This window comes from Schistocerca piceifrons, chromosome X, assembly GCF_021461385.2.
Source record: "Schistocerca piceifrons isolate TAMUIC-IGC-003096 chromosome X, iqSchPice1.1, whole genome shotgun sequence".
In the NCBI taxonomy this organism is placed as follows: Eukaryota; Metazoa; Arthropoda; class Insecta; order Orthoptera; family Acrididae; genus Schistocerca; species Schistocerca piceifrons.
The window spans coordinates 504,708,733-504,727,944 of NC_060149.1; the positions used below are offsets into that span (position 1 = coordinate 504,708,733).

Here is a 19,212-nt window from a genome sequence, read left to right on the forward strand (position 1 = left end):
GGATTCCCACGGAACGCCACACTGAGTGTCGCTCATTGTTCTTCATATGAGAGAAAGCAATCCGTGTCAAGGAAAAACAAGAATACCAACAGATCAATGTTATGGACTCCTGGGAAAGAGAAGTAGCCTCAATGTTTTGCTGAACGTGAAAGGCCTTGCGTCCTCGCGAAAATAATTCAGAGGATCGCCTTGCATACATAAAACGGACAATTGTTTTCCTTAAATCATACTTTGTGAGTCACAAAAAAAGAAGAAAAACGCGTGAAACATTTACGTGTGCCAATATGGAAGTCAAAAAGAAACTGATTGAAAGACAGTAAAACATCATAAAAATTACTCGTTCACAACGATAGCAGTATATTTTTCTTACCACTCCGTTGCAAAATGTTCTTCCTCACTAATCCAAAAATAAGATTTCAATCTGAGCTGACAGTGTTTCCAGGCTCTAATGGTTTCTTGTTTATCAATAGGCGTCGAATGATAGTACGTGCATTAGTCTTTCAGCAGTGACGAAAACATCAAAGTATATTCTGAAAGCAGAGCCTGTTTAAACAGAAGATCTGTATACTCGTTTAAAACCGATTTATTTCAAACAAAAGCTACAAGGATGCTTTAAAAAGGTGTGCCTCTCGGAAACGAGCAGTTCCACGATATTCACAAATCTCAGTGACGAAAAAGACACATATCGAATCTGCACTCGCTGAAAGGCTTCTTTCCTTTTCATTTAGCTCAGAGTAAAAAGACTCTTATTCAAAGATGCCAACAGTTACAAGTTAGCTATGACTGTTTAAACAACTGTCGTAGTCGATGTAGGCTGCTCTGTCTCGTACAATTTCATCCTCTGCGAAATGTTTCTCTACTGTACACAGTGCGCAACACTGTTAATTGTGTTCATATCCTTCCGCATTTAGCGTTTGCTTAAACGCAATAACGGGACCACACCCTAAACACGAAAATCATCCCCATACCGTAACCTCTCCTCCTGTATACTTCGCTACTGATCCTACACATGATGACAGGTAACGTTCTCAAGACATTCAGCAAACCCAAAGCCTGCCATAGGATTGCCAGGAGGTATAGCGTGACTCATCACTCGTTTCCAGTCATTCATTGCCCAGTAGCGACGCTCTCCACGCCAGCTCAATCGACGCTTAGCTCTGACTACAGAAATGTGTGGCCTAGATCTGCAGTTCCTCACATACTGGTCAACAACTTGTCTTCGTATTCTCCACCAGTGTCGTTATGCTACCCTACGGTCCATTGTTCTTTGTCCTCATTGCCATGTTAACACATGTTCGTGAGCTTCTTTTAATACTTCTTTATTTAGTGCTGCAGATACCACAATGTGTGGCCCAAGCTTCATCATCCTACAAAGTTGTCGATCATGATCAGCGTACTGCTGCTAGGTTTTGAATATCTGACAAACTGAGTCGGCTGTCTGCACCTTCTGCCACTCTGAAATACTTCGGCCAAGTGTTCGTGTGACCCCTGTCTATCTGCTTAGCCCATCTGCATTGCCATGCGTCCTGTACAGTTCGTGAAGTACCTCAAAGTCGAATTCACGTAATTTCAACGCCTATCAACTGAATCATCTCAAAGGATCTTTCAAGCCTAATAACAACTTTAATGCAGTATTAATTATCAGTCACGACTCTGAATGTTCTTCCGTACAGGTAACACTGAAAGTGAGTAACACCGTATATTAAATTCATCATTTTATTTTCCGTGGTTGAGTAACTACCCTCGTCTTATTTATCTCTCTTGATGCGTATGCCACTGGGTGCTCTTTCCCATTTACTTACTGACTGTGACTGCCTCCTATTACCCGGGTGCTTGCATCACAGAACAATATAAATTCTTCTCCGTAATTTTGAAATGTTAATACAGGGTGGGTTGTTAGTGCCTCCTTTAGTTTCTAAAATGTGGCTTGACAATCAACTGTCCACTGGAATTTTACATGCTTCTTTAATAAATATGTGAATGGTCTAACAACGCCAGCAACTACTTCTTCACATCCCAGGTAATGTCCTGTCAATCCATTCATTCTTTCAGTCAAGTTGTACCGTAAAGTTCTTTCTCCCCATTTACATTCAGCACCTGTTCTTTAGTTCTCGATCTATCGATGCAATCACCAGTGCTCTTATATAGCATTACATTTTAAAAGGTTATTTTCTCGCCTTGTCTGTACTGTTTATCGTCCACGTTTCACTTGAATATAAGAATACAGGTCAGAAAAAATTCCTCTTAACCCATTATGTCGGCTGTTATCAGCTTTACAGAAGAGCTTTCCTTGTTATTGTCAGTCTGAATTTTATTTCCTCTTTTCTTCGGCGGGTTGTCCCGTGGTTTCCTGCCTAAATAGAAAAACTCATCTACTACTTTTAATGTCTCATTTTCTAATCTAATTACCTTTAGCATTATTCAGTTTAATTCGCCTACACTCCATTACCCTTGTTACCTTTTGTTGACGCTCATGTTACAAACTCTTTTCAAAACACTTTCCGTTACATTAAACTGTCATTTCAAAGAATGCTAGCTTTCAAAGTAGTCTTCCGCAAACCCTGAATCGCAAGCATGTTGAAAGATGTTCTGCACAAGGTAATCAATTATTAAAGTTATCACAGCATTTGACTAGTCAAGTAACGGCATGTCTGCTAGGGTATAGTTTGGAGTAGGTGCTAGATAATTACAGGTCTGTATAGGCCGTGTGGTTTGATTTGTGAGTCCTGATGAACGAGGAACGAGGTATTTCTCTATTCTGTTCTCTTTCGGGCAAAGTTACCTGCTAGGTATCTACTAGGGTATGTGGTGTCTTGGCCGTTGCTTCCGTGTGTTTGGTACGGACGCCTAGTGTGGTAAGTTGCTTTGAAGCTACTTTCTCATAACCAGTACCAGGCAGTAAGTTACAAAAAATATGGTTAGATAATGTCTTCCATTTTGCAGCTTGGCGTAATATTTATTTCCCGCATTTTCAGATCTTTAATGGAAGAGGACGTAGATGAAAATGAGAAGGGAGATATGATATTGCGTGAAGAATCTGACAAAGCACTCAAGGACTTAAGTCGAAACAAGGTCCCGTGAGTAGACAACATTCTGTTACAGATACTGCTAACCTAGAGAGAGCCAGCGATAACGAAGCTCTTCCATCTGGTGAGAAAGATGCATGAGACAGGTGAAATACCACAGACTTCAAGAAGAATATAATAATCCAAATTCCAAAGAAAGCAGATGCTGACAGATGTGAAAATTACCGAACTATCAGTTTAATAAGTCACGGTTGCAAAATACTAACACAAATGCTTCACAGAAGAATGGAAAAACTGATAGAAGCCAACGTCGGGGAAGATCAGTTTGGACTCAGGAGAAATGTAGAAATACTCGAGGCAATACTGACCCTACGCCTTCTCGTAGAAGAAAGGTTAGGGAAAGGCAAACCTACGTTTATAGTACTTGTAGACTTAGAGAAAGTTTTGACAATGTTGAATGGAATACTCTCTTTAAAATTCTAAAGGTGGCAGGGGTAAAATACAGGGAGCGAAAGGCTATTTACAATTTGTACAGAAACTAGATGGCAGTTATAAGAGTCGAGGGGCAGAAAGAGGAAGCACTGGTTGAGAAGGAAGTGAGACAGGGTTGTAGCCTATCCCCGATGTTATTCAATCTGTATATTGACAGAGCAGTGAAGGAAACAAAAGAAAGATTTGGAGTAGGAAGTAAAGTCCAGGGAGAAGAAATAAAAACGCTGAGGTCTGGTGAGGACATTGTAATTCTGTCAGAGACAGCAAAGGACTTGGTAAAGCAGTTGAACAGAATGGACAATGTCTTGCAAAGGGGATATAAGATGAACGCCAACAAAAGCAAAACGAATGTAATGGAATGTAGTCCAATTAAATCAGGTGATGCTGAGGAAATTAGATTAGGAAAAGAGACAAAGTAGTAGACGAGTTTTGCTATTTGGGAAACAAGATTACTGATGATGGTCGATGTAGGGAGGATATAAAATGTAGACTGGCAATGGCAAGAAAAGCGTTTCTGAAGAAGAGAAATTTGTTAACATCGAGTATGGCTCTAAGTGTCAGGAAGTCCTTTCTGAAAGTGTTTGTATGGAGTGTACCCATGTATGGAAGTAAAACATTGACAATAGCCGGCCGAAGTGGCCGTGCGGCTAAAGGCACTGCAGTCTGGAACCGCAAGACCGCTACGGTCGCAGATTCGAATCCTGCCTCGGGCATGGATGTGTGTGATGTCCTTAGGTTAGTTAGGTTTAACTAGTTCTAAGTTCTAGGGGACTAATGATCTCAGCAGTTGAGTCCCATAGTGCTCAGAGCCATTTGAACCACCATTGACATTAAACAGTTTAGACAAGAAGAAAACAGAGGTTTTCGAAATGTGGTGCTACAGAAGAATGCTCAAGATTAGATGGATAGATCACGTAACTAATTAGGAGATACTAAACAGAATTGGGGAGAAGAGAAATTTGTGGCACAACCTGACTAGAAGAAGGGATCGGTTGATAGGACACATTCTGAGGCATCAGTGGATCACCAATTTAGTACTGGAGTGAAGCTTGATGCTTGGTGGTGGTGGGGGGGGGGAGGGGGGGTGGAGGGTAAAAATCGTAGAGGGAGGCCAAGAGATAAATACAGTAAGCAGATTCAGAAGGATGTAGGTTGCAGTAGTTACTCGGAGATAAAGAGGCTTGCACAGGATGGAGAGACGTGGATAGCTGCATCATACCAGTCTTTGGACTGAAGACCGCAACAACAACAATGTGCCTCTAATTGTGTTCAAACTTTGCTTCCGTTGTTCAATAAGATAGTTAACTAACGATGCACATGGTGCAGTATCCGGTTTTCATTAGTTCATCTGAAAACTAGTCGTGTTGATTACATCACACTCTCGTTTATTTCAATGCATTCAGGATTTTCTGATGTATCTGGAATTTTTCCTTGCTCATGTGGTAGCCACGTATGCCATGTGATCTACGTACGGACAATTGCAGTTTCTTGAATCAGTGATCATGAACTGAGTCGTAATAATCATCATTAAACTGAAGCTTCTACGATTTATTTTCAGTTCCTTGTCATTTTTGAATTCATGTTCAGAGATGCGACAAGTTGTGTATGTTTACTTAATTACAAGTACGAACCGTAATCAGAACTCTGCCTTCAGTAGAAACGTTAGTCAATGCGGTACAAAACTGCAATCATCGTAAGCCTTTTTCAGAACTACCGAAATCTTTTCCTACCCTTTAAATGCTTTACAATTTAGAAGGTAAATGGTGGTGTGGAGACTCCGCTACAGCTTGCTCTTTATCAGAGTACATTCAAATACTTGATGAATAAAGTCTGGATATTTCTTTCTGTTGCCAAAAGTAAGCATTACCTTTTCTTGAATCCATCGATATTACACTTTAATACAAAAAACGCGACGTATCACTAAAGAATTATCCGAATGTGACAGATATCGGTAGATGTGATGTACATGTGCAGACAAATGAATGGTTACAATTTCAGAAAAACTAGATAATTTATTAAAGAGGGTGTCCCGGATGACAAACAAAAGGGTCCTGCGATGAAACGAAACGGCAGCCTTGACAAGCGTTCCTGGTTGTCGGGCCGTACGGCGGGCGACAGTCAGACTGGAATCCTAAAAAGCTGTTCGGGGCGTCTCCAGACACGTCTTTGCTGGTCCCCGGGGCTCAGTTCGAAGCGATTCTAAGCACTGAAGACACTTCTATTCCAGTCAATGAGACTCCAGACCGAAGGTATCTCTGGAGACGTCCCGGACAGCAGTGGGGCACCAGTCTGACCATCACGTGCCACACGGCCCGACAAAAAGCACTAACGCCTCTGGTGCTATTTCTTTTCACAGCAGGACGCACTTGGTTGTCATCCACGGCACCCTTACAGCACAGCGATACGTTGACAATATTCTAAGCCCAATTTTGTCGCCATTCATAACAAGCTATTCTGAGCTTATGGCTTTGAGCACTATGGGACTTAACTTCAGAGGTCATCAGTCCCCTAGAACTTAGAACTACTTAAACCTAACTAACCTAAGGACATCACGCACATCCTTGCCCGAGGCAGGATTCTAACCTGCGACTGTAGCGGTCGAGCGGTTCCAAACTGAAGCGCCTAGAACCGCTAGGCCACTCCGGCCGGCATTTTGAGTTTACATTTCAGCAACATAATGCCCGTCCGCACATAGCGAGAGCTTCTAATGCTTGTCTTCGTGCTTGCCAACCCCTAAATTGTCCGGCAAACTCGCGGGATCTGAAGTATTATGGGTAGTACCCCCCAACCAACTCGGGATTCTGACGATCTAGCTAGGCAGCTGGACAGAATTTGACACGATAGCAGCGAGGAGGACATCCAACAACTCTTCCAATCAACGCCAAGCTTGTATAAGGGCTAGAGGTGGACCAACGCGTTATTGACTTGCTCCGTTTGTGAAGCTCTTTCTCTTGAAAAATCATCAAATTCTTCTGAAATTGTAATGATTTGTTTGCCTGTAAATGTACTTCAACTCTGCCGGTTTCCGTCCCATTTGGATAATTCTTTCGTGGTGGGTCTTATTTTTCTCTTATATAAAAATTGATTTATTTATGTAAGTACAGGTATGTATGCGCCACATCTCCTCCTAAACTACTGGATCGATTTGAAGGAAAAAATGGTACACATATCACTTACTATCTGGAAAGAAGCTCGGGGGGGGGGGGACCACCTATCTGTCAAAGGGGTGGGGGTGGGAGTGGAAAAACAGTGTAGCCTACGACGCTAAAATATCCAGAATTTATTCATCAAGTATTTGAGAATGAGAGCACTTGGTTACTTACAACAAACCTTACATATAATTTCAAAGTTTTATGAGGCTTTTCTCGCCGATATCCCTCACAAAATGATGAAAGGAAAATAGTTGATCTCTTACTAAATTTTCACTGTTCATGCAGTAAAGCGACCGCATCAGGCATGACGTTTAAATTTTCTACTTCTTTGTTAACTCTTTTAGCAACGCATTTTGCAGACAGTATTCACATATACTACTGGATGTGCTCGCAGAATTATGTCTCTGTACGACTCATAGTTCAGGAGGAATGGAGCCATAAGCAATGTACTTCCTGAAAACGAAATTTCAGGGCGGAGTACGCTGAGATACAGGTGAAATACGTGTGTCTGTAGAAGTATGTGAGGAATATGTTAAATACTTGCGACATGTGCGTAATATCTAAAGTCGAGAGTAAAAAACTCCTCCTAAACCTCTGGATCGATTTCAGCCAAACTTCGTAAACATGTTACTTACTATCAAGAATGAAATACTGTGAGGGTAAGAACCACCCGCCTCCGCTAGAGGAGGGTGGGGGGGGGGTGAGGGACAGAGAAGTATTGGGGAGGAGGAATGGAAAGGCCGAGAGGGGGAAGGAGAAGATGGACAGACCGTGAGGACGACGGAAGAGGTGGACACAGATAGGGGAGAGGAGGAGATGGTCAAAGAGAGCGAGAGGAGAAAATTCACAGAGAGGTGGGGGAGGAGACGAACATAGAGAGGGGGAGGAGGTGGGCAGAGACAGGGGAGAGCAGAAGATTGACTGAGAGAGGGGTGGGAATGAGATCGACAGATGAGGGGAGGAGATGGACGTTGGACAAAGAGATGGGGAAGGTGGAGATGGACAGAGAGAGGAGGGAGTAAGAGGACAGAGAGAGAGAAGCGGAGGAGGTGGATAGAGAGAGTATCGGAAGATGGAAAGAGAGAGGGGCAAGGACGAGATGACTAACATATCTGGGCGACGCCGGCTACTCAGCTAATATTTTTATAAAATGTGGTCAGATTGTGTTATAAATTATTTCTGAGGTCGAAACTTTCGACAGTAGCATATATTCAGAGCATTTTTCTGAAGACATATTTTCATGTACCCAGAACATTACACAAAAAGGGTAGGCTTGCACCTTGCTAGTTCTTTGTTGTCTGTGACTGCTTGCTCGCCGTACTGATGGAATAACATGGGGATAAACTGCAACCCTGTCTGTAATGGTACGTGGTATACTAGAGGTAGGGCGTACCTGCGCGGCCATGACCCGCTGGCGCTCGGCAATGAGGGAGCACTTGGCGCAGACGCAGGCGCGGAAGCGGCACTGGCGCTTGTGCCCCTTGAGCCAGCTGATGAGCCCGTGGTTGCGGCAGCGCGCGCACTTGGGCCTGCGCGCGCCGCGCTCCGTGCGAGGGAAGCCTGCGCCGCCGCTCATCATCCTGCAACACAACACGCATCACACCCACTCAGTTCGGCTAAACTGCGACACGCTCCAAGTATAAATGTGTTGTAACCACTGTGCTGACAGAGCCCAACAAATTTCAAAAAAGCATCACTAGAGACTTAAGAATGCGTGCCATCTAGTGCCCGTAGCGATTATCCTGAATGGAAATCACCCTACAGAATGGTGGACCTGCAAGAAGGAAGTTAAATGACCTCGAAAAATCTTAATATTGAAGTACAAGCTTCGGATGTAGGGTAAACCAAAATCCGCATACTCTGCCGCAATCGTGAGAATCCTTGCATGTTAAGAGTACAAAAATGTCTGTAACAAAATTTCGTACCGCGCATATTTTCTGCAGAAAATGGACGTCAGAGAAAGTTAGTTTGGCAACACTGCAATCACAGTTACAATAATTATCTTCTTTCAGTACTTTTTAGCTGTGTTACGTCCGCCCGCGGTAGCTGAGTGGTCAGCGCGACGGAATGTCAATCGTAAGGGCCCGGGTTCGATTCCCGGCTGGGTGTTCTGTTGTCCTGATCATCATCATTTCATTCTCATCGACGCGCAAGTAGCCGAAGTGGCGTCAAATCGATAGACTTGTACCTGGCGAACGGTCTAACCGACGGAAGGCCCTAGTCACACGACGTCACAGCTGTGTTACGCAGTTAGTGCAGTGGGTAACATTTCACGTTAGAATACTCGATTTCGAGAGTTCGATTCCGTTTCTAGGCTTATTTCTGTAAAGTACACTGTTTCTTAAACATCTCCTGCAACTCAAGTTCTTTTCAGTGTTAAATATAAAAACCACTGATCAGACATGCTAGAAATATTCGTGAAGAGTAATAATCAGTTAAAATTAGTTACTTGTCGTAGGGCAGAAATAACTAGACAGCATAGCGCTGCGGGCATGTTACACATGCTTACAACGTCCAGTTAGAAAGGCCAGTGTTTGGTAAATAGTGGTGTCTCAGGAGGAATGTTCAATATTCAGTGATATGACAGGAACGATTATTCGAGGCAACAAAAGTCCTAGTCAACATGGGCTCTAAAATGCATACCTTAAGAGCAGTGAACACTTGTTCATCTTCACTACTGAAGAAGTGCTCGTAGCTCTTCAGATATGCATTTTGGAGCCCATGTTTTTCAGCTTTTTTGCATTGAGTGTTAGTTCCTCTTATATACCTGAACACTGACTATTCCGTATGTGTGGAGTGGGATTCTATACTCTGATTAAAATTGCTTTGAGACTGATTTTTCAGCGAGTCGAGTGGTAGGGGCCAGCCGCCGTCGAATCGTAGTTCATCGTCGAGCGCCGCTTACTCCCTGTGCTGTCTGTTTAGTAGGTACGCGCAGCACCTTGTAAAATGTGCGTGTTGGCTACACTGTCCCCGCCATTACAGTCTGTCAATCACAAAACAATTTCAATCGAAGAATAGCCCTACTAGTGACGTAAAATCCTAACGCGATGTACTGCACAGCACATAAAAGTGGTAAGCGTGATACCGACAGTTGGTACTATTCGATGGAAATAATGACAGGAAGGTATATTGGAAACTAGGTTCAAATGCATTCGATGGAGTACTGTGAAACACTATTCATAGACGAAGTGATTTTCTTGAACGCAGGGGAACTATGTAGGTTAAAAGAAGCAGGAATAGAGGAAAACCAAGAAACAGAGATGCGTAGTCGGTTTGTTTTTCACTTTGGAGGAAGGGTACAACAGAAAAAAAGAGAGCCGGCCGGGGTGTCCGAGCGGTTCTAGGCGCTACAGTCTGGAACCGCGTGACCACTACGGTCGCAGGTTCGAATCCTGCCTCGGGCATGGACGTGTCCTTAGGTTAGTTAGATTTAAGTAGTTCCAAGTTATGGGGGACTGATGACCTCAGAAGTTAAGTCCCATAGTGCTCAGAGCCATTTGAACAATCTGATGAAAAAAGGGAAGCAATGTTGGCAACAGACGAGAAAGCATGGAGGTGTATATAGTTAGAAGCAAATAGAATAAACATTTAAAGGCAAAATACGTCTTTGAAATTGGACTAACGAAAAACGATTGTATTTTCATTTCTGTGTTGGTATTAAATAACAGCAACTGTTTCGCATAAGACTTGCTTTAATTTCATTATAACGATTAAAAAGACAGCTGTCTTATCATGCAGTCTACAAAATAAAAATACACTGAAACCTATAATCGAACTCGAGTATTCTAACGTGGACTCTACCCCGTGCACTAACTTGGTAATACAGGTGAACAGTACTACTGAATGAAGATACTTGTTCTACATTTGATTACAGCGCTGCCAAATGGCCTTTTCCTATAGCACGGGACGAAACTTTGTTACAGGCGGAGGAATCATTCTGTGCCGTCCGAGTATAATATGTTGTCGATATGACAACATAATTCATTGAAGGTGCCCGCCTAGCTTGGTCTGGAAGATTCGTAGATTTTATGAAAGCAGATAGACGTTCTAGAAGAAGTAAGAGTATTTGTTCAATTATCGTTCTATTGGCAACACCTATGTGCATTCAAAATGGTAAAGCCGAGGAAATTTCCTGGCCGCCCTCGCACTGCAAAAGGACCGGAAAATGTCACTTTAGTAAGGCATTCGATTCAGCAGTCTCCACAGTGTTAGGCACGAAAACACTAGACGAATCTATTCTTATCGGACCAGAGTGTTCGCAGAATTCTTCACGGAAACCATAAGATTGTGATGACTCAACAATTGAGTGACAGAAACTTTGAAACCCATATGAGATTGCGCTAAGATATTATTGGAAACGAACGGTGTACAGATGTCATTCTCTCTCCCGGTGAACCCAGTTTTCATCTTTCGGTTACAGTAAATAAACAAAATTTCAGACACTGGTCTGAAAATAATCCCCGAGCACTTCACCAACATTCGCAACATAGCCTGAAAGCAACAGGTTGGCGTGTAGTTTTCCAGTTTGGTGTGTTGGGTCCCAGGGTTTTTGAAGAAGACGGTGTGACGATTACAGTAAATTCAGTGATCGTTATTGTGCGATGTTGCAAAACTTTCTCTGGCCAAAATTGACAATATTATTAACGATCACATGGCAGAAAACGCTTGGTTCCAACAAAATGATCCAACATCCGACACGTCACGTCATGCACTTAAAATCCTGAGAGACAGGTTTCTTGGGCACGTTGTTTCCTTACGAATTAATATCAGGTGGCTCAAAATGGTTCAAATTGCTCTGAGCGCTATGGGACTTAACTTCTGAGGTCACCAGTCCCCTAGAACTTAGAACTACTTAAACCTAACTAACCTAAGAACATCACACACATCCATGCCCGAGGCAGGATTCGAACCTGCGACCGTATCAGGTGGCCGCCACGCTCAACCGACTTGATACCCTGCGACTACTTCCCGTGGGGATACCTAAAATCCAAGATGTTTCAGCATCACCCCAACACCATGCAAGCTCTTAAGATAGCGATAACAAACGAGGTTGCTGCCATTCCACCCGATATGACAGGCAGATTCATGGAAACCTTCTGAGAGAGGCTCAATCAGTGAATCAGGAACGAAGGCCGCAATTTGAGCTATGTATTGATCAGAACCTGTTGATATAAACTGTTACTGTAAATGGCATTTTGTTTACTTTATTTCTATAAAGAATATTTATTGGTACATCATAAGGTTTTGTTTATATTCATTTCCAAAATAAAGCAGTTCTTTTTGCCGTGCCCTGTATGAGTGGGTATTAATGTTATATGCGGGTTATGGCTTTAGAGCTGAGGCAAAAGTTAAATCCAAGGAAACCCTAATGTTGGATCCGAAAACGGGTTATGATCAGAAATAAAATGGGGGCAACAGCCGAAGACGAAAATGCTGTCTCTTCAGAGATTTTTAAATTTTATTATATTCGTTGATGTCAGTATTTCGAATGCTTCTAGTTTTTACTTTCTCAGCTGTCAAATCACACGCAGGGGCTATTTCTCGCATATAGTACTCAATTTTACAGTGCTCTGTCTCTCAAATCACTATCTTTATATGACTCGCTTTCATAGTACCAAAATAATTTCATTTATTTACTCACTCGAAAATCTTTCCAGATTGTGATAAACGTAATTCGTTCATAAATACTGTGTATGAATGAGCACGTGCACGAACACGCAAGCACACACAAGCGCAAACGCACGCATACATACACACACACACACACACACACACACACACACACACACACACACACACATATACACACACAACCGCGCGCGCGCATGTTGAGCATGAACTCGCGATGGTCGTGGTCATTTCAATAGTTCCCTGTACTGCGGCTTTTCGTACTCTATGTGTAATTTATTTCAGCATTAGGGTGCATGTAATATTGCTAAGACAACATGAAATTTGGCTGAAATACATTATGAAGGTGGCAGGTTTAACTACATAAACCAGCAAATACTGGTGCAGTGCAGAGAGGCCATAACTAACGAGTTTTAGTTGAATGATTTCTCAAATATTTAAGACAACTGATAGCGACAAGATCACTGAAATATGTGAAACTACGCTCAAAGACGATGCCGTTCAGATTGTGTTTCCTAACCTGTTTCGGAAGCAGACAACTTATTAATCAAGCGACTGATGGTTGGATTAGAAGAGATTCTCTCTGGATTCGGGCTGCTATCCCAAGTGGAAAAAAAAACAGCCAGTCTTTCTGGCGAGATGAAGGCAAAGCTACCATCTGCGGCATTGTTGACAGGACTGATTGCGGACTTTTGCTACAGAGCTGTGTGGAGCGTCTGAAGCAGAATCTCAAACGTTTCTGCGACCGTGTAAGCTGCAGATTTCTCGACTTGCACCGTAGGGAAGTTGGATATTGGGTCCCGCTTAATATATCAGGGGTCCACTACACACAGAAAACGGCTACACGTTTAACGGGGCTGTGTGAAGTGGACTGGCCGGTATTTTTAGGTTAGAGGGTCTCGAGAAAAGGGCGTTCTGCATCCTTTTAGGGAAGGCTTAGCAATAATCGGTATTGCAGTTCTAAATTGTCGTATCTGTGTTGGGAAAAAACCAGAGCTCCAAGCGCTATTAGAAAGCACTGAAGCTCAAATCGTATAGATAAGGAAAGCTCGCTAAAGCGGGATATAAGTTCAGCCTAATTTTTTACAAGGCACCCATCGGTGCTCAGAAAGGATAAATTAAATACAATCGGTGGAAGATCATTTGTTGCTGTTAGAAGTATTTTCCTTTGTAGTGAAATTGAAATAGATAGTTAATATGAGTTAGCATGCATAGAGGCTATACCTGACAATCGGAATAAATTAATAATTGGTTTCTTTTACCGACCCCGAATCAGATGATACAGTTGCTAAATAGTTCAGAGAAAACTTGAGTCTCATTTCAAATGGTTACACCACGAGTACGACTATAGATGATGATGATGACTTCAGTCTACCCTCGATATGTTAGCGAAAATATACGTTCAAAGTCGGTGGTACGCATAATAAAGGGTGATTATAATTAAACTTTCAAACCACTGTAGAAATTACACCACTGGTCAGAATGACGTCAAATTACAACGGAATGTTACCAGAGAAGGGGGAAAACGTATGGCAGAAGAAAAATAAATAGTTACAAAATGTAGCAATAGATGGCGCTGTAAGCATCATAATTTAATAGTGATCGACTACAAATGACAAACGAATCATACAACAATTCCTAAGGTGTACGTTTACATTAAATACACTGTACTACTCAGTATACGTAGGTGTACAAGTGTGGTACTATTAGTTACGTAAGCCCATCCACCACGGCAAGGTCATATCAAAAGGTTCAAATGGCTCTGAGCACTATGGGACTTAACATCTATGGTCATCAGTCCCCTAGAACTTAGAACGACTTAAACCTAACTAACATAAGAACATCACAAACATCCATGCCCGAGGCATGATTCGAAACTGCGACCGTAGCGGTCACGCGGTTCCAGACTGAAGCGCCTAGAACCGCACGGCCACACCGGCCGGCAAGGTCATATCACATCGGATCGGAAAAATCGGTTTTTAATTGTCCTGAGGCCAAAAACCGCAAAAAAAGCATCACTCACATCGGTTTTTAACTATCCAGAGGCCAAAAACCGCATGAAAATCTCCAATCCAAATCAAATCGGATTATTAATTTCCTTGTGGCTGGCGCAAAACATGCTCAATATGCTGTCCACCGTTTTCTGCAACAAGTCGAAATGGAGGAACAGCATGTTCCACAACTGTTCGAAGTGTTTCCAGGGTCACGTTCAGAATGTGTTGCACAATGCGTGCCTTCAATGCTGCTACGTTTGCAATCAGAACACTGAATACAACATCTTTCAGATAGCCCCACAGCCAGAAGTCACACGGATTTAGATCAGGTGATCGGGACGGCCAGGCTGTAGGGAAATGGCGGCTGATAATTCTCGAATTTCCGAAATGGCGCTTCAACAGCTGCTTAACTGAATTTGCAATGTGCGGAGGTGCGCCATCTTACATAAAAATGATCCCATCCACACATCCACGCTGTTGGAGAGCTGGAATAACGTAGTTGCGTAGAAGACACTCATAGCGCTTACCAGTGACGGTACAGGTAACAGGACCGGAAGTACGTGTCTCTTCGAAAAAGTATGGCCCTATGATAAATGATGCCGTAAACCCGCACCACACAGTGACCTTTTCAGGATGAAGTGGTACTGGTTGATTCGCGTGCGGATTTTCCGTGGCCCACATTCGGCAATTCTTTGTATTGACATATCCTGTTAGATTGAAATGGGCTTCGTCTGTCCACAAAATCTTCCACTGCCAGTCATTGTTCACTTCCATGCGACCAAGAAATTCTAAAGCAAAGGTCTCTCTTGCTGGCAGGTCAACAGGAAGCAACTCGTGCACATGGGTAATTTTGAATGGATAGCAAAGAAGGATGTTTCGTAGGATTTTAAGCACCGTGCTCACTGTGTAAGTAGGCTGTTTAGGTTTTCTTATTGGTAACGCCACGTAGCGCTCTGTATGAAAAATGACTGGCTGTGCTGTGTGCAGTCTGTGGCTAGTTTGCATTGTTGTCTGCCATTGTAGCGTTGGGCAGTTGGCTGTTAACAGCGCGTAGCGTTGCGCAGTTGGAGGTGAGCCGCCAGCAGTGGTGGATGTGGGGAGAGAGATGGCGGAGTTTTGAAATTTGTAAGACTGGATGTCATGATCTGCTATATATATTATGACTATTAAGGTAAATACATCATTTGTTCTCTATCAAAATCTTTCATTTGCTAACTATGCCTATCAATAGTTAGTGCCTTCAGTAGTTTGAATCTTTTATTTAGCTGGCAGTAGTGGCGCTCGCTATATTGCAGTAGTTCGAGTAACGAAGATTTTTGTGAGGTAAGTGATTTGTGAAAGGTATAGGTTAGTGTTACTCAGGGCCATTCTTTTGTAGGGATTATTGAAAGTCAGATTGCGTTGCGCTAAAAACATTTTGTGTCAGTTTAAGCCCAGTCACGTGTATAATTTTTCAAAAGGGGACGTTTCAACTGGTATGTCTAACGTTCGGGCAATTCTCCGTGCACTACCACCACTCGTCACCTCCTGCATTGCTGTGGCCACCGCTTCCACTGATGTCGAATCAATTCGTTTCCTCCCTCTACCAGGTTGCACACCAAAATAACCCGTCTTTTCGAATTTCCGAACCATTGTGTCCTCCTGCTTAGCTGGGTGGTAACGTGCTCGCCTCCCATGAAAGCGGGCCCGGGTTGGAGATTTTCTCCGCTAGAGGACTGGGTGATATGTTGTGATGTCCTCATCATCCTCTGATCCTCATTACCGGCGCACAAGTCACCCAATGAGGCGTCGACTGAAATAAGACTTGCACTTGGAGGCCGAACTCCCCCGGAAGGGACCTACCGGCTAACGATGCCATACACTCATTTCCATTTTTTTCCGAATCATTTTCTCCAGATCCACGGAATTCATCGGACCAACGCCTTTTTTCAAACCCTTCAGTGTCTGGAACTTCTGCAGAGCGACGTGTGCACAGTCATCATTCTTGTAATACAGCTTTACAAGCAGAGCGCGATCCTGCATTGAGACAGTCATGGCGAACGTCGCAGACGCGAAAGGAGGAAAAGCCGTGTACCGGGCGTGTTTATACCAACTTCAATGGATCGCGCGCATGACAGGTGTTTTCATTTACGTATTCTGACACATACAGCACCATCTATTAATCAATTTTCACACTATTTTTTTCTTCTGCCATACGTTTTCCCCCTTCCTCGATAATATTCCGTTGCAATTTTACGTCATTCTGACCAGTGGTTTTATTTCTATAGCGTTTTGAAAGTTTAACTTTAATTATAATCAGATTGTATATCGTCTGAAATTGTGCTGAGTGCTCTCTCCGAAAATTATTTTGAGCAATTCGTTCAAAGTGTAAATGGGCGTCCAAACATAACTGATCTCTTAGCAACAAATAATCCTTAGCAGGTGGGGAGCATCATGACGGATACATCAGGATCAAATGGTTCAAATGGCCCTGAGCACTATGGCACTTAACATCTGAGGTCATCAGTCCCCTAGAACTTAGAACTACGTAAACCTAACTAACCTGAGGACATCACACACATCCATGCCCGAGGCAGGATTCGAACCTGCGACCGTAGGAGTCACGCGGTTCCGGACTCAAGTGCCTAGAACCGCGCGGTCACCACGACCGGCAACATCAGGATCCACCAAAAATAAACGGAAAATATATCTCTTTAAAAAATCAGATAAAAATTCGCTTGTCGCCTTCCTAAGGGTCAATCTCCACTCCTTCCAGACTGAATACGTAAGCGCAGACCAGATGTGGTTTCAATTCAAAGAAATAGTATCGACACCAGTCGACAGACACGTAGCAGATTAATTAATAAGAGATAGTACTGATCCCCTATGGTACACAAAACAAGTTAGAACACTGTTGCGGAAGCAACGAAAAAAGCATGCCAAATTTACATGTTCGACGTCAATATGCGATAGTCACTCACAGACGGGATGTTTCAGTCTCGCAGTGGAGGGTATATAAAGCGCGTTGGGGGGACGCGGTGAACAGTGTAACTGTTGTTGTAATTCGGAAACGGAGCAATTTGTCTGACCACCAAACGGGCATGATCATCGGCTTTCGGGCCAAGGGTGGAAGCATTTCCGAAGTGGCTAAGTTTGTAAACTGTTCGCGTGTCGCCGTGCTTAAAGTATACCGTGCATGGCAAAATGGCGACATCCAAAACTGGCGCTGAGGCAACTGTGATGCACCACGAGCTACATATGACAGGGGTGAACGATGGCTGCGGAGATGTGTACAGGTGAATAGATGTGCAACTTCAGAGCAACTGACCGCCTAGATGAACCAAGGGGCTACCAACAGTGTCTCATCAACGACTATTCAGCGAACGTTGTTACCCATGGGCATATGCAGCAGGCGCCTTGTTCACGCACCCATGCTGATTGCTGTTCATCGGCGCCATTACCGCAAATGGTCTCCCGCTGAGTGGCAAAGGTGGCCGTATCAGATGAATCGAGTTTTATGCTCCATCGGACAGATGGTCTTAGGCGTGAACGGCGTGCAACGTCTGAAAGCACTGCAACTATTGTCGGAAGGGTCCAGGCCACATGAGGGAGTGTTATGATCTCGGGGAATGTTTTTGTGGCATTCCCCTGGTGACCTCGTCATTCTGGGAGGCACAATGGGTGAACACAAGTGTACGTTCTATCGTCGGGGAACTTGTACAACCTTACATGCACTTTTTTTTCTTCGGCACGATGGTATCTACCGGCAGGACAGTGCAACGTGTCACACACCTCGCTGTGTACGTGCGTGGTTTTAAGAGTACCAGGATGAGTCAACCGTACTACACTGGCCACCAAACTACCTAGATTTAAACCCAACTGCGAATCTGGGGGACCACATCGATTGGACTGTTCGCGCCATGGATCCCAGCCGAGAAACCTAGCGCAGCTGGGCACGGAACTGGAGACGGCATGGCTGTGAATCACTGTTTTTACCTTCTAGGACCTCGCTGACTCACTTTCTGCAGCAGGTGGTGCTGTAAAAGGTGGTTGTTCAAGATTTTGGGCGGAGGGCACATTAATGTGACTGGACAGTGTATTTGCTATTGTTATGACAATATTTGAGCCGGCCGAAGTGGCCGTGCGGTTAAAAGCGCTGCAGTCTGGAACCGCAAGACCGCTACGGTCGCAGGTTCGAATCCTGCCTCGGGCATGGATGTTTGTGATGTCCTTAGGTTAGTTAGGTTTAACTAGTTCTCAGTTCTAGGGGACTAATGACCTCAGCAGTTGAGTCCCATAGTGCTCAGAGCCATTTTTTGACAATATTTGATTTTGCTCCCGCCTAGTTGCTGTATTGTGTGGGTTTATCCTTCCTGTTAACAACGTATAGTTCAAAAATGGCTCTGAGCACTATGGGACTTAACAGCTATGGTCATCAGTCCCCTAGAACTTAGAACTACTTAAACCTAACTAACCTAAGGACAACACACAATACCCAGTCATCACGAGGCAGAGAAAATCCCTGGCCCCGCCGACACCGTATAGGTTATGACATTTATTCGAAAAGTAGGAATACAGTACCACCACAGGTATACAATTTACTGGAAACGAATAAAAATTTGTGACAGATCGGGACTCGAAATCGGATTTTCCACTTTCCGCGAGCACTCGCCTTAAGCGCTTCGGCTGTCTGAGCGCGCTTCTCGGACAGATCCAACTTCCATGTGTGCCAGTGTCTGCTACTAATAGTGCTCTCACAGTTATGTGATTCCCGCACAGGGAGAGGCATATTTTAGTTTTCTCGTCGGATCGTCTTGGCTTTGGCGTGAAATATAGTAGTGAAGTGCCTGTATTTGACAGTGTCTGTAAGGCTCGATGCAATCTTCCTTCGTACATGCATCCCCCCCTGATCTCTCCTGAGTTATTTGCAAGACCAGT

The 19,212-nt window shown here is 43.6% G+C and overlaps 1 protein-coding gene across 1 annotated transcript in view; it reads right to left on the minus strand.

The window, feature by feature from the left end:
• LOC124722463 (doublesex- and mab-3-related transcription factor A2) overlaps nt 1-8,249 on the minus strand; it is a 206,807-nt gene extending 198,558 nt beyond the window's left edge. Inside the window, exon 1 of the mRNA XM_047247620.1 lies at nt 8,064-8,249. Within this exon, the coding sequence (XP_047103576.1) occupies nt 8,064-8,249 (186 nt within the window). The remainder of the gene's footprint in view (nt 1-8,063) is intronic.
• Nucleotides 8,250-19,212: the final 10,963 nt, after the last annotated feature.